The sequence below is a fragment of the Nycticebus coucang genome, chromosome 3, assembly GCF_027406575.1.
Source record: "Nycticebus coucang isolate mNycCou1 chromosome 3, mNycCou1.pri, whole genome shotgun sequence".
NCBI classification, from domain to species: Eukaryota; Metazoa; Chordata; class Mammalia; order Primates; family Lorisidae; genus Nycticebus; species Nycticebus coucang.
Window position 1 is genome coordinate 9,852,232 of NC_069782.1, and position 20,945 is coordinate 9,873,176.

Consider the following 20,945-nt stretch of genomic DNA (forward strand, 5'->3'; position numbering starts at 1 on the left):
GAGCGCTCGGAATGGTCTCGGTGTTTTGCTCCGTCAGACCAGGAATCCAATGTGCACCAGGCCCCAGTGCAGTCTCCAGTCCAGTTCTCCCGCGTCCCAGGGGTCGCAACCCACCCCGCCCCTCCCACGCGCGGATTGCTGGGCTGGGCGGGCCAGGACGCTGAGCCCACGCGGGGGGCGGGGCGACCCGGAGCCTTTGTGTTCAAACTGGCCTATTGGTGACGGCAGTGGGCGGTGACGACAGGCGGAGTCTGGCCAATTGGCTGCGGCCTGTCAGCGTTGACTGACAGGCGCACACATACACACTCGGCCACGCGCGCGCCTCCGGGCCCCCCTCGCGCAGCGCGGGCCTCAGACGGCCGCATTGTCCACCAGCCTCGCATTGTCCCGCTCAGCTGCTCTCCACGCTTCCGCGCGCTCCGCTTCTGGCCCGGCCGCCGCCTCGATTCTGAGCTCAGCGCCGCCCGCGGGACCCCGACTCGGGGGAGGGGCGCGCCCGGGCGGCGCGGCGGGCCTCGGACGCCCCCGGGCCGGCACCGAGAAGCCGCGGTAGCAGGTAACTGCGGGCGGGCGGACGGGGCTCCGGGGTGAGCCTGCCTAACCGCAGGCCCTGGCCCGGCCTGACTCCAGGGTCACCGACGGGCCGCTCCAGCCAGGGCCGACCTGCTGGGCCTGCTTCTTCTTCCTTCCCGGGCTAGCGGGGCCGGGCTTCAGCCCCAGTCTGGCGTACACCCCTGGGCCGGTCGGGAAGGGCCAGCGCGATGCCAAGGCCGGCGCCCTGACTCATCTCCCCGCCGGCACCGCCCCTAGGCTTGGGCGCCCCACTGGTCAGCCGGGAGGGTGGTGTCTACAGGCGGGACTTCCCCGAGCACCCTCCCGGGAGGAGGGGAGCAAAAACTCGGCTGCCCCAAACCGGCCCTGGGCAGTGCCTACGGTTTCTGTGCCAGGCGGGCGGTTTCCCGGGACAGGCAGTTCCCGGCCTCTGCCGCGCCTGTCAGAACTCCAGGATAGGAGGGAGGCCGGTTTCGTTCAGTTCTAAAACAAAACAAAACAAAGCAAATGGGGGCGGGGTGGGACTTAGAGCGAGAGGTAGGAAGGCGAGCCTTTGGCGACAATTTATACAGGTTCAACCCTGAGGAGTTGCGGGAGGTCGGGGGGAGTAGCACCCAGAGCGTTTGGCGGCTCCCACTAGAGATGTAGTGTGACTGCGCCTGGGGAGTGAAAATGTCAGGAAGAAGAGGCCCAAGATCTAGGTTAAGTCTGGGGTGTGCACGGATACTGCCGTACAGTCTGTGAGGGAAAGAGGGGGGTGGGATTGTGAGAAAAGGATGTAGTTGAGCTCAGAAGGGGAGAAGGGTTCATTTGAGGGTTTCTTAACTGACTTGTGTGAGTGCGGGAGGAGATCTGTTCTGATACACTAAAGATTTGAGTTCCCCGAGAAGTTCTCTTGTTTTGGAGAATGGGGCCTCCACCTTCTTCATCTTGTGAAACCCAGGCTCAGTGGTAAACTGTTTCATGACATCAGGACCCTGCATGAAAGACTAAGAGGCGTTCTGGAAGGGTGGAGGCGGGTGCTGACAGCTTTTACCACCCCCCACCACCTCTGGCAGAATATTTAGATTTTTAGCAGCAGCAGCTTGGGTAGGTGTAAACATGTTGCAGGGGTTAAGAGGAAGAGCCCTATGTGGGTATCTGTAGCTTGCGGGTGGGGACTGTTGTGGGGGTGGGGTTACCTTATAAGGAGTGGAATATAGACTAGAACCTGAGCCAACTTCCTGGTCTGGCTACTACCCGTTGGTTTCTTTACCAACATAGGCAAAAACCAGGAAGGGATGCCAGATGGGCACCCTACCTGGGAAGATGCCAATAAGGGCAAGACGTGAAGCTGCTTGTTTTTCAGCAGAGGACTTTCCAGCTGGACTAACCAGACCTTCTGGTTCCCGTAGTCTGGGTTGGGATGTGTTAGTCTATGCCTGTGGTGCTCAACCTTCCTAATGCCGCAACCCTTTAATACAGTTCCTCATGTGCCCCCAACCATAAAATTATTTTCATTGCTACTTCATAACTGTAATTTTGTTACTGTTATGAATCGTAATGTAAATATCTGATAGGCAGGATGGTCTTAGGTGACCTCTGTGAAAGGGTTGTTCGACCCCCAAATGGGTTGTAACCCACAGATTGAGAACCACTAGTCTATGCCCACCATACAACCCAGATAACTAGTAATTTTAAGTATCAACCAAAAATATTAGAAGTAATAAAAAGTCACAAGAACTAGGAACTCTTGAGTAGGCTTAGGATAACAATAACTTTGTGATATAGGTCAGCAAAGGAGATTTTGAATTTAGGTTGCTAGAGCTGAAATGTTATTAATGTTTTTGTGTCAGAAAAGGCCACCTTTAGCCATATCTTTTCACTTTGGCTTCCTTTATCCCCAGTGTTAATTCCAGAGCCTTGATTTCCATCCCTTGTGGACTGTAATTCCATACTGTGCTCCACCTCCCTGTTTTGTTAGTTTGGTTACAAATATTTGTTGTGTGCATAGCCTCCTTCTGAGTGTATGTGGGTCTAAAAGAGACTCTTGCTGGGGATACACAACACATTCCTGAAACAACTCAAAAACTTTATGGCCTTGTAGGCTATCAGATCTGAGGTCAAACCCTGGCGTCTGGCTCTGTCACTCACAGGCTGGGTGACTGTGGGCAAGTGCCAATCATCTCAGAGTCTAGCTGGGAGCATTGATACCTTCCTCACTTGTAAGGATCAGAAATAGGTACATAAGGACCCTGGTACCTGGTAGGCATCTATCCAAGTGTTTTATCATCATCATCATCATCTTATCAGGACATTGCAGCACAATGTGCACCAAGGGGACCTAGAATACAGCCACCATCAGAACATAGTTGGGGTGTGCTGGGATAAGGTTTTCTGGAATTGGGGTTCACCTGGGCCCTGAAACAACAAAGACAGCAGAGGCAAGCACTTGTTATCTAAAGGAAACAGCTACAGTGAGACTGGATTCAGCTCTAGGGAGACAGCAGGCAAGACAGTTGCACCGGAGGGCGTGCAGGGTGGGGACTGAAGCCATTTTAGTGCTTTCATGGCCTTCATTCTCTGCTGCTTGTCAGAGGTTGAGGAAGGCCCAGTTCTGGCTCACACAGAGCCCAGCACCAAGGAGGATAGAGATAAGGAGACTGAAAATTAGAAACCTGTGGAACGCTCCCTGGAAGAGGCTGTGTGATCACTAAGTGATCCCATAGGCCAGGCATGGGTGGCAGTGGGTGTGCGGCCTGGAGAAGCCTCACAAATCCCCACCGCACCACCTCTCCACCTGTCCAGCCTGAGTGAGCAGGGGTGGTTTGTTCTCTGCTGGGAGGCAGTGCCTCGTCTCTCCTCCTGGGGTGACCTGGGGACAGCCCAAGCCTCACTTGTGGTCCTCTTCTCTCTCCCAAAACCCTCTTCAGGGGAAGGGTCCATATCCCACTTCATCATGTCCCGAAGAAGCCAGAGGCTCACACGCTACTCCCAGGGTGACGATGATGGCAACAGCAGCAGTGGAGGGAGCTCAGTCACCGGGAGCCAGAGCAGCCTGTTTAAAGACAGTCCTCTCAGGTAGGGACACGAGGGATCGCCACAGCCCCTGTAGATTGCACCACCCTGCAGAGCAGGTGACTTCCTGTTGTAAGCTTCAGGTCCAGTCAAGGGGGTTCTGCCTTTCTCCTCTTCTGTGGAGATGGCAGTCTCCAGTGCCCTTTCTCCTCCCCCTCCTGTAAGACAGTGCTGCTGCCCTCAGGGCTAGAGGACAGGAAGTGGGGAGAGGCAGCTTCAAGCATAAGGCAGGCCGGAAGCCCCAAAGTTGCAAGCTGGGCTCACAGGAACCCCTTTCTGCTCTGGAAGTTTGGGTTGATGTGACCATCCTTTCTGGGCCCACGCCTGTGTGTCTCAACGCCTGTCAGGCCGCAGAAGCTGGCCAGAGCCACAGCTGAGGAAAGTAACAAGTCCTCAGGGCACCGGCAGTCAGGCTGATGGAGGCACCTGCCTGCTTGTCCTATCCCCACCCCTTGTAGTTGTAAGGCCCTGCAGTTTGGCTGGCTCTAGGAGGCCACACCAAGTGTGGCGAGGTTTTCAGTGGGCTGTAAAAATTACTAAGCCATTAAGAAGCATGGGAAGAAGCTTTGGCTTTGAAGTTAGAGACTTGGGTTGCAATCCTGGCTCCGTCCCTAACTGCTGCCCTTGCCTATCTGCTTGTGAGATTCCCAGATAAAAGGAGCAGAGGCAGTGCCTGCCTGGGGCAGTGGGGGAGATGGGAGCTCTAGCTGCCTAGCAGCAGGATCGCAGTGTCCCACTGGGCTCACCCCCCTGCTCTCCCTGGGATTGTTCCACAGGACCTTGAAGAGGAAATCCAGCAACATGAAGCGCCTGTCCCCAGCGCCACAGCTGGGCCCCTCCTCCGACGCCCACACCTCCTACTACAGCGAGTCCATGGTCCGAGAGTCCTACATAGGCAGTCCCCGGGCAGCATCGCTGGCCCGAAACGCCCTCCTCAACGACTTGCACAGTGACTCCTACTGGAGTGAGTGTGGAATCTTTCCTTCTGGGCTTTGCTTCCTCTGAGATGCTCCTGGGAGTGTGTGTGTGGGGGCACTCTGGAATACCCTCCTTGGAGTGTGTCTCTCCCCAGGCCTAACTTGGCAGAGCCTCTTTGAGGCCCAGAAGGGCCCCTTGTTCTTCCCTGCACAGGCGAGGACCTGCGGGTGAGAAGGAGGAGAGGCACAGGCGGCTCTGAGAGCAGCAAGGTCAACGGGCCCCCTGACGGCAAGGTGTCTGAGGACTTCCTCGGCTCTTCCTCAGGCTACTCCTCTGAGGATGACTTCATGGGTAGGCAGTGCTTCTTTCCTCCCCAGCAGGTCCTGTGGCTGGGGGGGCCCACCAGAAGCCTGAGTAGGGAGCACCCTGGTAGCTTTAAGGAACATGGCGGGTGGCAGACACTTCCGCATCTTGCTGGGGCATCCCACCTGTGCCCAGCCCACACCCATGTGGGGGCCTGTGGTGGCTTCCACGCCCTGGGTTGTGACTGCTGCTCACTTCTCTGCCTGCCCCACTGTTGTGTTTGGGATCATTTCCAGCACTTTAACATAGGGCTTCACACATAGTAGGTGGTCAGTAATTCTTTGTGAAATACATGTCTGACCCCTTAGATGCTCTGTGGTGTCAGCTCATAGAAGACAGTGAAGGAAGAAGAGACAGTTTCCACATAACAAGGCTTGAAAGAGATGACAGGCTCGCCGCCTGTGGCTCAGCGGCTAGGGCAGCACATACACCAGAGCTGGCAGGTTCAAACCCAGCCCTGGCCCGCCAAACAACAATGACTACTACAACAAAAAATAGCCAGGTGTTGTGGCAGGTAGTCCCAGCTACTTGGGAGGCTGAGGCAAGAGACTCATTTAAGCCCAAGGGTTTGAGGTTGCTGTGAGCTGTGACGCCATGGCACTCTACCAAAGGCAACATAGTGAGACTCTGTCTCAAAAAAAAAAAAAAAAAGAGAGATGACAAACTGAGCTGGTTCCCCTTCCTCTTTCCTGCAGGCTACTCAGATACAGACCAACACAACTCAGGTTCACGGTTAAGGAACGCTGTCTCTAGGGTGGGCTTCTTCTTCTGGATGGTGGTCACTTTTCCAGGTGGGTGCTCCCTAAGCTGTGCTCAGTCCCTTCCATTCTCTACAGCAGTAATTCTTACCTATCTTTCTGTAGTTGGGCATACAGCTCACACAGAGAGCCTGGAGGACCATCAGGGAAAGTGCATTCTAAAATAATTTCTGTGAGCCCAGAGCCAGGGATAGACCAGCTGCAGAACAGGACAGAGGGCATAGATAGAGTGGGCAGGTGGAACCAGAGGGACTAGGTCACTGTGGGATAGGACACAAACCCATGGCCAGTGAGTGCTGGGGTGGGGGTAGGGAAGATCACAGATGGGTAAGAGAGTGATGCTCCAGGCCACAGTGTGAAGACTTAGGCTTGATGGTCACTTTCCTAGGCCGGCTCTTTGGACTTCTCTACTGGTGGATTGGCACCACTTGGTACCGCCTGACAACAGCTGCCTCCCTCCTTGACGTCTTTGTTTTAACCAGGTGAGCGAACCTGCAGCCTTCACAATGAATCAGAAAGTCCTGGGCTCAAAGGGATCAATAAAGTGTCCCAACCTGGACTGGTCATCTCTCTGAAGTTCTTCCCCATTCATTTGGAGCTATTCTCAGTGAGCATGGCATGGCCTCCATGGAGCCCACCTCCCCTGACAGAGGACAGGATTCAGAGTCAGGGTTTGCTCCCCAAATCAATAACTTCAGGGCAGTAACCTAGAACAGGGGTTCTTATTTCTTCTGGAATACTTACTACCAAAAGCTACCCCAATCCAGCCACTTAGGATTCTCAGGTAATGGGTGGCTTTCCTCCTGCTAGTTAGGACTATATGCTCTAGCCAAGTGGTGGGGTTTCCCAGAAAGTCCATCTTCCCTGTTGGGCCTGGAAGAGCATTGACTTTCAGAGCTTTCCCCTTTATGGTCAGAAACCACAAAGAGGCTCTGCCTGAGGATGCTGTGGGTTGGTTCTCTAAGTCTCTAAAGCAGCAGAACCAGGATTTGGGAACTTACCACTGGACAGAGGAAGGAAGATTGAACCAAGAAGTCAGGATCCTTTTGGCCACAATCTAGGTCTGGGTAGGCAGTCAGGGGTCTGCTGAGAAACGGGGGAGACAAGGATAGATTTGTATCTCCAAAAAAAGTTCCCTTGTTTTCCTAAAAGAAAATATTGTCTGAGGAGTTACTTTGTTTTTCTGTATTTGCTTACTTAGAGGACCACTAAAAAATTTGGGGTTTTTCAAAGACCACACTATTTATTTTATTTATTTATTTATTTATTTATTTTAGAGACAGTCTCATTTTATTGCCCTCAGTAGAGTGTCGTGGCGTCACAGCTCACAACCTCCAGCTCTTGGGCTTAGGCAATTCTCTTGCCTCAGCCTCCCGAGTAGCTGGGACTACAGGTGCCCACCACAACGCCTGGCTATTTTTTGTTGCAGTTTGGCCAGGGCCGGGTTTGAACCCGCCACCCTCCGTATATGGGGCCAGTGCCCTACTCACTGAGCCACAGGCACCACCCCACACACTATTTATTTTTAATAGCATCAATAAAATTCACAATCGAGCAGTGAACCCAGCCCCAGCCTGCTAAAAACAAAAAAAAAAAATAGCCGGGCGTTGTGGCGGGTGCCTATAGTCCCAGCTACTCGGTGGGGCTGAGGCAAAAGAATCGCTTAAGCCCAAGAGTTGGAGGTTGCGGTGAGCTGTGATACCATGGTACTCTACCAAAGGCAACAAAGTGAGACTCCATCTCAATAAAAATAAATCAATAAATAAATATAAATAAATAAAATTCACAATCAAAATCGTCCCCATTGCTCAAGGCTTGCAGTGCAGGTAAGGCTCTGAAGCACCCTGTCTGGCCCTATTACGATAAGCTCATGGGTGCCCCCTTAGCTCTAGTTTGGCACTCAGGAAAAAATTGGGAGGGACTCTCTGGGAGAACACAGAGGCTTGTGGTCCCCCATTCACATCTCTGCCTCCCTGCCCTGCCCTCCCTCGGGCTCTAGGCGTTTCTCGTCCCTGAAGACATTCCTCTGGTTCCTGTTGTTGCTGCTGCTTCTGACCTGCCTGACATATGGTGAGCCTGCATGCTGGGGCGGGTATGGGGGCAGAATGCAGTAGGCGCTGGCACTCAGCAGAGATGTGCACAGCAGCTGAGTGGTGACCCTTGGCAGACAGGGAAGGAAGCAGGATGGGGAGGCAGGGACAGACTGAGCCTGGGCAGTACCTGAGCCCCAGGCCCGGGCCTGCCTTGCATGGCTTGCCCTGCCTGCATCCTCTCTTGACTGAGGCTGCCCCTGCTCCAGGGTATCCCAGGGGCAGAAGGATAAATGTCCCAGTCTACTGATCTTGCCCTAAGCTGGGCAGCCACTGCGTGGCAGGATGTCTCTGGAGTATTCTTTGTGCTAACCAGGGCAGGAACGCACCCAAGCACAGCAGTGTGTGGAAAAAGAGCAGGGTCACTAATGCCATCATTATTAGCAGTCATTCTCCCTCCATTCCAAATCAGGGTATAGGCTGCATGAGTAAATTATTTATTCAAGATTAAGTTAAATCTTTAGCTATCTTTAAGATAAAAGCAATAAAGTAACATAGGCACAGTGGCTCACACCTGTAATCCCAGCACTCTGGGAAGGCTGAGGCGGGCAGATCACTTGAACTCAGGAGTTTGAGACCAGCCTGAACAAGAGAGAGAGAAACCCCATCTCTACTAAAAATCGAAAAATCAGTTGCGGCTGACCACCTGTAGTCCCAGCTATTCCAGAGGCTGGGGCAGGATTCCTTGAGCCCAGGAGTTTGAGGTTGCTGTGAGCTATGATGACACCACTGCACCCTATCCTGGGTGACAGAAGTAAGTGCCTCTTTTTATATAATAGGAGTCTTTTAGGGTTCCAATCTCCAGCACAGACAAGTTTATAAAGACACTCCGTGTTCAGCTTTTCATTCAACAACTTGGTCAGTTTTGTAATTCCATGAGAGCTGGCTCCTGGCTCAGTTTTTATGATTGTACCAGTTTATAATTAAAGACTGTGCTTTATTTTCTTTTTAGAAAGTTGGTTTTATTTAGCATCTATTCAACTCAGATATCTTTTATTTTTTTTATTTATTTTTTTATTTTTTTTTGAGACAGAGCCTCAAGCTGTCGCCCTGGGTAGAGTGCTGTGGCATAGCAGCTCACAGCAACATCCAACTCCTGGGCTCAAGCGATTCTCTTGCCTCCGCCTCCCAAGTAGCTGGGACTACAGGCGCCCGCCACAACGCCCGGCTATTTTTTGGTTGCAGCCATCATTGTTGTTTGGCAGGCTCAGGCTGGATTCGAACCCGCCAGCTCAGGTGTATGTGGCTGGCACCTTAGCCGCTTGAGCCCACAGGTGCTGAGCCTCGAATATCTTTTATTATTATTATTATTATTTTTTGCAGTTTTTGGCCAGGGCTGGGTTTGAACCCGCCACCTCTAGTATATGGGGCTGGCACCCTACTCCTTTGAGCCATAGGCACTGCCCAATACCTTTTATTATTAATAGGGCAGAACATTTTTCCAAATATTGGTTTCCTTTTTGTGTTTCCTGTTGCAGAACAGCTTGTTCGTATCTAGTGGAAACTGGGCATCACCCCTAAAACAATAATGATACTTGACCAGGTGTGATGGCTCATGCCTATAATCCTAGCCCTCAGGGAGGCCAAGACAGGAGGATCACTTAAGCTCAGGGGTTCGACACCAGCCTGAGTGAGAGCAAGACTCCATCTCTATAGAAAAATTAGCTGGCCAGGACCTGTAGTCCCAGCTACCAGGGAAGCTGAGACCAGAGGATTGCCTGAGCCCAGGAGTTAGTGGTTGCTGTGAGCTTAGGCTGATGCTGTGGCACTCTAGCCTGGGCAAAAGAATGAGGCTCTGTCTTGAAAATTGAAATGGTCCTTTATAACTGTAGCATTTTATCCAGAAAGCACTTTCCCATGTGTTACAAGTTTAGTTTGTGCTTCACCATGGCGGGGTTGGTAGAGCCATGGTGGGGTTGGTAGAGCCAGTGTCATGATCATGTCACGTGGAGATGTGTGTGGAGAGGGCTGAGTGCCCTGCTCGGGGAGAGCCCGAGTGAGGGCTGTGTCCACATCAGACTCTAAGCCCAGTGAGCCTGTCCATTTCCTTGCACCTGCCAATGGTTGATGCTTGAGCAGCCATCGTGGAGTCTCACCAGGATAGAGAACCCTCAGTCAGTGTCTTTTTCAGGTTTTCTCCTTTTCCCCCATTACATGGAGCTCAGGAGTAAGCAGGTCACAAAACAGATGGCCCCTACAGTGAGATCTAAGTGTCCCTGTGCGGCTACAGCTTGGTGCTCTTGTTCTGGGGCTGCATGTGGTCTCTCTGAGAAGGGAGGTGCCTTCTGTTCCAGAGATCCTCAGCCCTGTAACACATTAGGGCCACCTGGGGCACTTTTACAACCCTCCATGCAGGGGTCCCAGCCCAGGCCAATTAACTGCCCTCTGGAGGGCCAGAGGCTAGTGGTTTGAAAGCTCTGCAGGTGATGCTGATGGACAGCCTGGTCATCCCTAACTCCTTAAAGACGTTTTCTCCAAGTTTTGCCATTGACTGATAGGAAGGACTCTGTGGGGTGGGGGTGTGTGAGAATGAATATGCTCTGAGATTGTTGGGTGGAAGTTACCACCTCAGAGAACAGTGGGACCCTGCATCCCTGTATGCCCCTGGCAGACCCCAGCCTCATGGGTGAGCCAGACCCAGATACCCAGCAGAGAGGAGGCTGCCACTCTCCCGGGCATGTGCCTCCTGCAAGCCCCCGGCCTGAGTAACCAGCCTCTTCCTGTGTGCAGGTGCTTGGTATTTCTACCCCTACGGACTGCAGACATTCCACCCTGCTGTAGTTTCCTGGTGGGCTGCAAAGGACAGCAGAAGGCAGCAGGAGGGATGGGACTCCAGAGACTCACCACATTTCCAGGTGAGCAGGGTGGGAGGCTCCCAAGGGTTTACAGACAGTTAAATGACAATGAACGTGGCAGGCACTCCCTCAGCCTGCCTGACATCTTACACACAAAGCTGAGGGATGCTGTCCTAACTAGGATGTCCCTTTTGTTACTATTTGGGGTGCAGGTATGTGTGTGTGTGGAGAGTGTTGCCTGCACTTAAATATGACTCAAAACTGTATCCGAAAATTAGTTGACATCCCAAGAAGCACAGAAAACAAAAGGAAAAGGAATATGACAAATTGTCTTGTCTACTTTGTTCCTTTTCTTTTCCTTTTTTTTTTTTTGTAGAGACAGAGTCTCATTTTACTGCCCTCAGTAGAGTGCCGTGGCATTCTACACAGTTCACAGCAACCTCCATCTCCTGGGCTTAGGCGATTCTCTTGCCTCAGCCTCCCGAGTAGCTGGGACTACAGGCGCCCGCCACAACGCCCTGCCATTTTTTTGTTGCAGTTTGGCCGGGGCCGGGTTTGAACCCGCCACCCTCGGTATATGGGGCTGGTGCCCTACCCACTGAGCCACAGGTGCCGCCCTGTTCCTTTTCAATACAATTTCACAAACATTTACTGAGCACCTCCTATGAGTAAGGTAATATCCTGGACAGTGGCTTAAAAGTACAAAGCAGTTGATTAGCTTATGAATTTGTGGGTCATCTGGGTGGCCCTTCTGGCCTGAACAAGGAAGGACCAGTGATCTTGGCCAGGCTCCCTGGTGTGTGTAAGACAGAGAGATTGTATGTGTGTGTGTGTGCGCATGCAATTGGCTGGTGAGTCAGTTGAGGGCTGGCTAACGTAGATCCCTGCTTGGGACAGCTGTTTTCCACGTGCACTTTTGTCACCCAGCAGGCTAGCCTGGGCTTGTGTCCTTAGCACTGGGCAGGGTTCCAAGAGAGAACCAGGGCAGGCCAGACCTCTGGAGGTCTTCATTAGGAACCAGCGTGCTGTCCCTGCTGCCACATCCTACCAGCTGGAGCGTATCTCAGAGCTAATCCAGATGCGGGGTGGGGGGCGGGGGATAGACTTCACCTCTCAGTGGGAGAAGATGAAGTTGCAGAGGGTGTGGACACAGGGAGGAATGACAGACAGTCGCCGTTTTTTTGATCTGCCAGAGTCTAAAGATGATCAGGCCCAGGCCATGCCTTCAAGGAGCCTGCAGTCAGCACAAACAGAAGATCTATGAGCACAGGTCTTGGTGTTGACAAAAGTTTTAAATTCTTTGTCCTCTAATTATAGTTACTTGAACTGTGGGTGCATCTCACTGAATTTAATTTGGTTTCACAGTTGTTTTTTTTTTTTTGTGGTTTTTGGCCGGGGCTGCATTTGAACCCACCACCTCCGGCATATGGGACCTGCACCCTACTCCTTGAGCCACAGGCACCGCCCTGGTTTCACAGTTTTAGCCATCTCTTTTTGTGGATATCACTTTCCTGACCATGATCTTATACAGAAGGATCTGTGTAAGTTGACCATCCAAGGGACTGTAACAAACTGGTCAATATCTGCAGGTGGTCGACATGAGGAACTAGGACTACTGTACTGATATGTCCATTTGGTATATGTCTGGTCTATGAAAATTAGGTCAATTTAAGGAGATGGTCAATGTAGGGAGGTTCTACTGTATTTCATAAACGAATGATATCTGTCATCTATGACTTCTGTTTTTAATCATTAAAGACATTAAATCCAATTCAATTTCAGAGCCACCTTCTCTGTAAAAAGTGGGAAGCAAAAAATGAACACATCTTGTATTCGCTTATGTTTACCTAAAGACACCAGTAAAGATAGTTGCTTGGTCTGGGAGAGGCAGTGGTGAGGACACTGGGTGGATGAGGCAGAGGTTAGGAGCCTGACTTTTTGCTGTGTTTGTGTGCTTTTTGAGTCAACAAATGTATTGCCTATTTAAAAAATGGAAATTCTTGGCTTGGTGCCTGTGGCTCAAGTGGCTAAGCCGCCTGCCACATACACCTGAGCTGGCAGGTTTGAATCCAGCCCAGGCCCGTCAAACAACAATGACCAACCAAAAAAGAGCTGGGCGTTGTGGCGGGCACCTGTAGTCCCAGCTACTTGGGAGGCAGAGGCAAGAGAATCGCTTGAGCCCAGGAGTTGGAGGTTGCTGTGAGCTCTGATGCCACGGTACTCTACCTGGCGTGGGGGGGACAGCTTGAGGCTCTGTCTCAAAAAAAAAAAAAATAATGATGATGATGGAAATTTTTGCTTTCGGCTCGGAGGGGGCAAAGGTGCAACTTTCTTTGGTCGTCCCGAAACCAGGTTCATCCAACACCAGCTTCCTCCACCATGCCGCCTATAATATAAAAAAAAATTTTAAAGGAAATTCTAAAAATCAGAACCTCTGCCACTCACCAGCTGCCTGCCCTTTAATTGACAGTTGACAGACTATAATTTCTGTTGACAAAGATTTTGTTGTTAAGCCACAAAGTTCTCAAAATTCATGACACGCTATCAAATGCCACCCTCAAGTCCTGATGTCTTTTATTCCATCTTCTCTGTGTAACATCCAATTCAAGAGGAAAAAGAAAGTGTTTTCAAATTATTTTGTCTTTTAGCTGTAGTTACCTACAAGAAGGGAGTAAGCTGTTGGGAGTTGCTCTCTCACACCTGTAGGAGGAAGGGAGGGGGTGGCTTCAGCCCAGGAGGTCACCCGGCCCCCTGTGCCCACCCTGCAACATCCCCCGCCTTTTTGTCTTCTTGGACTGTCCTTGCTCTCAGATCGTCTCGGTGGCCCACTGTCACTCCTCCTGGGGGATCAGACTCCCATACCACGTCCTCAGAGACACTCCTCTGCGTCCACCCTGCACACAACACACCCAGCTCAGCTCAGCAGTCCCCTGCCCACCTGTTGCAGCTGCCCAGCCCAGCGTGTGCTCACCATGGAGTGCCCCTCAGATCCTTTCCTTTTCCCTGTTGGCTATGTCAGAGTGGTGTCTGAGAAGTGCTGTCATCTAAGGTCTCTCACCACTGTGGCTGTCTCTCCCTACCCTGTCAGGCTGAGCAGCGCGTTCTGTCCCGGGTGTATTCTCTGGAGCGGCGTCTGGAAGCTCTTGCTTCTGAATTTTCATCCAATTGGCAGAAGGAGGCCCTGCGCCTCGAACGCCTGGCGCTGCGGCAGGGGGCCACTGGCCAGGGAGGCGGTGGTGACCTGAGCCACGAAGACACCCTGGCACTGCTGGAGGGGTTAGTGAGCCGCCGCGAGGCTGCCCTGAAGGAGGACCTGCGCAGGGACACCACTGTCCGCATCCAGGTGGGGCCAAGTGCCTCAGCACGGGAGCTGAGTGTCGTGCGAGTGACACCCACAGGAGTGCAGGATGGTCAGCAGGTGGGGTGGAGCGCACAGGAGAGAGAGCAGATGTCATTTGGGATCGGACAGCTCTGCCATTTGGCAGCTACTCAATCTCTAAACCTCAGTTTCCTCCTCTTTAAAATGGAGATTCTCACGTCTCCTTACTCCCGCCCCCCATCGTGAGATGCCTGATCACAGGGCCCTGGCACAGCCCCCGCCACATGTAAGTGCGTGGAGGAGATGGAGTGAGGCCATGTGTGTTTCAGGAATGCACTATAGCAAAAAGGTCCAGAACGGAAGTTTTAGAAGCAAACAGACCTGGCTCTGGTTCTAATTATGCCATTTCCTAGTTGTAAGGGCCCCCCACACTCGGACTGTGCCTGACCTCCAGTCCACTCTTCATCTCTGACAGGAAGAACTGGCTGCCCTGAGAGCAGAGCACCAGCAAGACTCAGAAGACCTCTTCAAGAAGATTGTCCAAGCCTCCCAGGTGGGTAAGCTTGGGGACACTTGGGAGCTGCTATGGGGTCCTGACCCAGTTCAGGGTGTTCTTGATCAGAGAGAAATACCTTCGACCGCTTGGCCCTGTGGAAGGGCCTGCTTTGATGCCCAGTGGGGTTGGGGAGTGCAGTCCCCGACTTCTCAGCTGGAATGCCCTGCAGAGATGCCCTAGGATGTGTTGGGGACATAGCGGCCCATTGTGCCATGCGGCATGTGCTGGATGAATGGATGATGGACAAATGTCCAAGTGTGTCAGACACAGAGCAAGCCTCTTGTAAGGACTTTGACCAGGGGGCCAGTTCCACATTTGCTGCAGGGATCAGGAGACCCTGGGGCAGGGATGCGGTTAAGCAAAGACCTAGTAAAGCAGATCCTACTCTGGAAGATGGATTTCTGAGCTTGATATATTTTTTTTATTTTATTAAATCATAGCTGTGTACATTAATGCAATCATGTGGGTACAATGTGCTGGTTTTATATACAATTTGAAATATTTGCATCCAACTGGTTAACATAGCCTTGGTATCTGAGCTTGGTATCTTTTGTATTTGTCCCTCTTCCTGCTCACAGGAGTCCGAGGCTCGTATCCATCAGCTGAAGTCAGAGTGGCAAAGGTAACGGATGCCTCCACTGGCCTAGGCCTGCTCCCTGCCCTTCCCCACCTCACTCCCCAGGTAGGATTGGGGAGCAGAGCCCTAGAGCAAAGTTCTGATGCTGTGGCCAAGCAGAGAGGGGATGGTTGAAACCTAGCTCAGGACCTCTGCTGAAAGTGTGTCTTTGAGGTGCTGTGGAGGTTAGCAGGGGGTCTCTGATGGCAGGAGGCAGGCACAGTGGTAGGACTGGGACTCATTTATAGAGATAGCATCTGTTCTTACAGCCTCATGTGGCTGTCTTATGCTCCAGATGTCATACTTGTCAAGGACATGAGAGCTGAGGCAGGGGAGATATCAACTCTGGGCTGAGAAAAGGAACAGGAGCAGAATTAGCTCCTTGGGGCAGGTGAGCCAGTTCCTAGACACTTATGCCATGTTCTACAGCCAGAATCTCCAGCAGAGGCCTTGTCCCTCCCGAGTTCACAATGGGTGGTGGACACACACCCTCCTAACAAGGGCCAGCTAGGGGGTCTTTTTTCTTCCTCAGCATGGCCTTACCTCCAACTAAAGAGATCCAGGGCTTAATCTTCTCTCTCGGGTCTAGGATGACCCAAGAGTCCTTCCGGGAGCACTCTGAGAAGGAGCTGGGGCGGCTGGAGGACCAGCTGGTGGGCCTGCGGCAGGAACTGGCAGCCCTGACCCTGAAGCAGAGCTCAGTGGCAGATGAAGTGGGCCTGGTGCCTCAGCAGATCCAGGCTCTACGGGATGACGTGAGTGAGAATGTCCTCTCCTCTGAGACCTTTCTCCCTGGGGGGTCTGCGCAGCAAGTACCTCCAACCCCATGTGTTGACTTTTCTTCGAGGATGTTCTTCCTGTTTTTCTGTCAATAATCATAGGGAGTCGCTCATAACTCTTTTCTCTGGTGGCTCCCTCCTTCCCTAATCCTGCTGCCAAGCTGAGCACTGCCTGTTTGGGGCCCTGCTGTATTTGTAAGCCTCCCAGGGTGACACTTTTTTGGTCTCTAGGTAGAATCTCAGTTCCCTGCCTGGATCAATCAGTTCCTACTGCGAGGTGGAGGAACCCGCACTGGACTCCTTCAGAGAGAAGAGATGCAAGCTCGGCTGCAAGAGCTGGAGAACAGGATCCTCGCCCACATGGCAGAGATGCAGGGCAAGTCAGCCAAAGAGGCTGCAGCCTCGCTGGGACTGACGCTGCAGAAAGAAGGTGTGATCGGGGTGACAGAGGAGGTGAGGACCATGTGCCCCCCCCCAAACATACATACACATGCCTGCACATGGCTGTCTTCCCTGGAAGCTATAGACCTGGCCAGTCCTACACTGCCAGCTCCTTGGTATGCTCCAGGACAGAAGTGCCATGCAGCAGGCTCTGTGTTTGAGGCCAGTATGGTGGGTGGACAGCACCCATATCTGCCTAGGCACCAGCACAGTGAGAGTATAGGACAGTCAATGTGGGGTGCAGACGGACAAGCCTTCTTCCTCCCGCAACCAGGCTCTGCGCCGTGTTTCAGCAGGTGCACCGCATCGTGAAGCAGGCCCTACAGCGCTATAGTGAGGACCGCATCGGCATGGTGGACTATGCTCTGGAATCAGGAGGTGTGTGTGCTGGTCCCCTGGCGTGTGCCGGGGCAGCTGAGGTACTAAGCAAGCAGGATTTGGGGTCAGCAGAAACCCCCAAAGTGGAACTCACAACACAGGCATACAGCGGTGCAGGGGAGCAGCTGACAATGACAGCTACTCAGGGGTCTAGGTTAAAGCTAGAGAGGAGGCCTGGGGTATCTGCTCTCCATCCTCACGAGGAGACAGGTGACACCTGAGTGGGTTGTCTGGGTTCTCATCCTATGCGGGAGCCCACCCTGCCTTCATGTCCCAGGAGCCAGTGTTATCAGCACCCGATGCTCCGAGACCTACGAGACCAAGACGGCACTCCTCAGCCTGTTTGGCATCCCGCTGTGGTATCACTCCCAGTCACCCCGGGTCATCCTCCAGGTGGGCACCCAGTAGGGACTATAGCAGGGCTCTGGGCACACTGAGGACTGTCCTGCCCTGGGTCCGGGAGAGCTGGATGCGGGCCCTGCCCTGACAAGATTTTTTGCCCCTTCAGCCAGACGTGCACCCAGGCAACTGCTGGGCCTTCCAGGGGCCCCAGGGCTTTGCGGTGGTGCGCCTTTCTGCCCGCATCCGCCTCACAGCCGTCACCTTAGAGCACGTCCCCAAGGCCTTGTCACCCAACAGTACTATCTCCAGTGCCCCCAAGGACTTTGCCATCTTTGTGAGTATCCACCTCATGGGGGCCAAGAGGGAGTGCAGGAGGACCCTGGGGGGGTCTCAACTGAGGGTCTAGTTGGAGTCCCTTCTTGGCTGGGAGGGAGAGGGGATTAGGAAGAGGTGGAGCCAGGATGGGAGAGGACACTTCAGGCTTTGGAGGACAAAACTGAAGCATGAGAGTTAAGTGACTTCCCACAGGCCACCTGCTACCTGAACCTCTGGGTGGAGTGTGTTTCTCTCCCTGCCCCGCACCACCCCTCCACCACACCTCTCCTTCTATCCCTCCCCTCTCTTTTGCAGGGGTTTGATGAAGACCTGCAGCAAGAGGGAACACTTCTTGGCAAGTTCACCTACGACCAGGACGGCGAGCCCATTCAGACATTTTACTTTCAGGTACAGGATTCTAGTACCGGCCCACTCACCTCCCATCCGGGCAACAGACGTTTCCCCAGCACTTACTCTGCCAGCCATAGGGTTCAGAGAGGAAAGACTCAGCCACTGCTCTCTACTTCCCTCCCACAAATCAAGACATAGAACCAGAGATGACAACCAAATGGGGTGTAGATGCACCCTGCATATGTAAGCACAGGGGAGGGCACTTTCCAGAAGGGCAGCATCAAGGAAGCTTCAGGATAAGTCCCCCACAAAGGCGAGATTTTTTTTTTTTTTTTTGTAGAGACAGAGTCTCACTTACTGCCCTCGGTAGAGTGCCGTGGCGTCACATGGCTCACAGCAACCTCCAGCTCCTGGGCTTAAGTGATTCTCTTGCCTCAGCCTCCCGAGTAGCTGGGACTACAGGCGCCTGCCACAACGTCCGGCTATTTTTTTTTTTTTTTTTTTGCAGTTTGGCCGGGGCTGGGTTTGAACCCACCACCCTCGGCATATGGGGCCGGCGCCCTACTCACTGAGCCACAGGCGCCGCCAACACAAAGGCGAGATTTATGAAAGAAGGGTTGGCATTACTAGGAAAGGAAGGTTGTGTGGGGCGTTCTAGAAGGAGCCACCTGTGCTGGGGTACAGGTATTCCAGTTGGGCCAGCAGCTTGGGGGCTGAAACTTAAGTGGGCATTGGATTTCCTAGGCCCAGTTTGGAAAGGCAGATTCCCAACCCAGAAACACCTGATTGCTTAGGGCTGTCTCCAACCCAGAAGTGCCTGATTCCTTAGAGCTGATGGGACACAGTGTTTGCATTTGAACAAACCATCCATATGGGTCCTAGGCAGGCAGCCAGGCCCTACCCCAGGAAAGTCTTGGTGTGAGGAATTGGGTAGGGCTGAGGGCATCTTGAGAATAGGCCAAAGGATAATGGCAGGAATTTCAGCTCTCTGGGCTGTGGGAGGTGACACTGCTCTGCTTTAGGTGACAATATGATATGCATTTTAGTAAGGTCACTGTGACCACGTATAAATGATTGATGGAAGGAAGCAAACCTGGAGCCAGGGGAACCATCAGGAAGTGGTGGCAGAGAAGCTAGCAGAATGGACGGGTCAAGAGGGGGTTTTGGCAGTGTCCTGGATGTCAGGTGGGAGGGCTGAGTTTGAGGCAGATGGGGGACAGCCTGGCAGAGCTGTTGGAGACTAGAAGTAAAGACTGAGTTGTCAACTCTGAGGTGATTATTGAGCCTGGAGGTTAGAGGACAGGAGGCTGTGTCAGAAAAGCCAGGAGGAGAGGGGACGAGCAGGAGCTCACTAGGCCTGTGCCATCTGTTGAAGTGAGAGTTACTGAATCGCTGGCTTAAACACTGGTATTTGAAAAAAAAAAAAAAAATACAGAGGCATGATGGACACTTGAGAAAGAAAAGAGGAAACTGCTAAGTCAACACCCATCAAACTCTTCTGAAGGTCATTCTGTCCATCAGTAATGATGAAACAGCGATATGAATGAATTCCAGTTTGGGGTGAACTGTGTTTGTCCTCAGTACCAGGCCTAGTGCAGGCTCAGGTGGGTCAGTGGCCCCATAGGAGCACTGGAAACTGCTCCAGAGACTGAACAGGGGGCTGTGAAGCCCAGTTCTCTTGAGCCAGGAGGAGTGGGGATCTCTCTGCCTGAGGTGGAACTGTCTCCACCTCACACCTTCTCTGTCAGGAAGGTCTCTTGAGACTCTGTGGTGCTCTTAACCTCTTTTTTCTCTACCCAGCCCCCTAAGATGGCCACATACCAGGTGGTGGAACTGAGGATCCTGACTAACTGGGGCCACCCTGAATACACCTGCATCTACCGCTTCAGGGTGCACGGGGAGCCGGCCCACTAGCCTTGCTTTCTCCTGCCAGCTGCAGAGCCTGGAGTGGGTCAACACCCACCACTTCCTCCACACGCTTCATCAGCGCCCTGACTTCTGGGAGTAAGAGCCAGGAGCTCCAGCCACATGGAGAGAAGGCACCAGCACCTCCTCTCACTCCTCCTTCCCCTCAGGCACCGGTGTGTTTACATATATAGCATCTGGGGCATGTGGGGCGCAGGGAGGGTGAGAGGTGAGCCCTGAAGGCCCTTGCCCACAGTGGGGAGGCATGTGAAGGAAGCAAGCGCCAAGGCTGCAGGCAGTGTGAGCCGCCCCTCCCCTAGCAGGGAGGTGAAGCCCTGGGAGGAAGGCACTCCGCAGGGTGGAAGCACCTGGTGTCATACTTCTGGGCTTTTCTAGAAGACTAGTGCCATCAACCTAGGGACACCTGAACCACAGGGTCCCTGGGGAGCTTCCATAGAAGCCTGTATCTGTCCCAGGTATTAAGGGGGAATGGGGGGCCTGGCTGCCTGTGTATCTTGGGGCCAGGGCCAGCCCTGCTGGCTTCTTCGCAGTAGGAGTTGCTTTTCTCTCTGCTGATGCTGGAGCTAAGGCCCATTCTGCTCCCCACTCCTGCTAAGGACTGGTGTGCCTTAGAGCACACTTTCCACATTCCCTGGAAGCGTGTAGGGAGCCCCAGGCACCCCACTTGCATCTGGAATTAGCTGGTGGAGGAGCAGGGGACTCTGGGCTCTCGTGGTAGTCCAGTGGCAATGCTGATGGTGTCGTGCAGGGTGTCGGGAGGGCTGTCTGCACTTGCGCACCCCAATCCAGTCAGGCCCCGAGGCCAGGGTGCTACCCTCAGGCTCTTCCAGCTCTTGCTCAGATTTTTGTCTCCTTTCTGCCTTGTTCTCTATGGGGACAGTTAGTGGGGGCTTGGGGAAGAGGCTGATAGAAGTTACCCTGAGTAGGAAGATGAGGAGGGGGCTTTTAGACCCAGCAGGCCCTGCTGTATTATGTATATATTTTTCAAGGTCTGTTTTTTTAACTGAAAAGCTAAGGGCTTGATTCCTAGCCCCGTTCTGTGGGGCACTGGGTGACACTCAGTTCCCTTGTTCCTGGCCCCAGAGGGCTTGGGCCTGCACCAAACAGGCAGGAGGGCTGTGTGTCAGACACATACCCTTTGTTACAGGGCTGGGCCGGGAAGTGGCTCTAGAGCAGATGGTGGTGAGGTAGCAGCTGTCCCCATCCTTCCAGTGCTGGCCCCTGCCCCATCCCACAACAGCCAGGTGGTTTTTTGCGCTCTCCTGTCACAAATGCTGCACTACTGGTTTTTAAGTTTTTTATCTCCAGATTCTAATTTATGCCTATGCAAAAAATAAACAATGCCCAGGATCAAGGGAATGTGGTTTTTATGTGGTCATCACACAGGGT

At 52.9% G+C, this 20,945-nt stretch overlaps 2 protein-coding genes across 4 annotated transcripts in view; one reads left to right on the forward strand and one right to left on the reverse strand.

Moving 5' to 3' along the window:
* The first annotated feature begins 275 nt into the window (after nucleotides 1-275).
* SUN2 (Sad1 and UNC84 domain containing 2) lies at nucleotides 276-20,906 on the forward strand. 3 transcript variants are annotated; one of them, XM_053582649.1, is made up of 18 exons: nucleotides 276-556; nucleotides 3,465-3,612; nucleotides 4,386-4,573; nucleotides 4,741-4,878; nucleotides 5,586-5,681; nucleotides 6,037-6,130; nucleotides 7,648-7,718; nucleotides 10,469-10,593; nucleotides 13,622-13,876; nucleotides 14,328-14,405; nucleotides 14,987-15,030; nucleotides 15,614-15,779; nucleotides 16,035-16,256; nucleotides 16,538-16,622; nucleotides 16,900-17,015; nucleotides 17,131-17,298; nucleotides 17,595-17,687; nucleotides 19,431-20,906. In XM_053582649.1, exons 2-18 carry the CDS (start codon nucleotides 3,491-3,493, stop codon nucleotides 19,542-19,544), a joined length of 2,175 nt encoding a protein of 724 aa, XP_053438624.1. In that variant the 5' UTR covers nucleotides 276-556; nucleotides 3,465-3,490; the 3' UTR covers nucleotides 19,545-20,906. The 3 variants fall into 3 exon arrangements, with proteins under 3 accessions (XP_053438624.1, XP_053438622.1, XP_053438623.1); XM_053582647.1 differs by lacking the exon at nucleotides 276-556 and adding an exon at nucleotides 1,145-1,253; XM_053582648.1 differs by lacking the exon at nucleotides 276-556 and adding an exon at nucleotides 1,149-1,253 and having other exon boundaries at nucleotides 16,541-16,622.
* GTPBP1 (GTP binding protein 1) overlaps nucleotides 15,815-20,945 on the reverse strand; it is a 34,806-nt gene continuing 29,675 nt past the window's right edge. Inside the window, exon 13 of the mRNA XM_053582650.1 lies at nucleotides 15,815-15,889. The gene's annotated coding sequence lies outside the window, so the exon portion shown is untranslated. The remainder of the gene's footprint in view (nucleotides 15,890-20,945) is intronic.

Excerpts from the sequence above, each read along its gene's own strand:
- SUN2 (XM_053582649.1), top strand. The coding sequence starts at position 3,491 with ATGTCCCGAAGAAGCCAGAGGCTCACACGCTACTCCCAGGGTGACGAT. Across the intron at positions 3,613-4,385 it reads TTTAAAGACAGTCCTCTCAG|GACCTTGAAGAGGAAATCCA; the intron begins GTAGGGACACGA and ends ATTGTTCCACAG. Across the intron at positions 6,131-7,647 it reads GACGTCTTTGTTTTAACCAG|GCGTTTCTCGTCCCTGAAGA; the intron begins GTGAGCGAACCT and ends CTCGGGCTCTAG.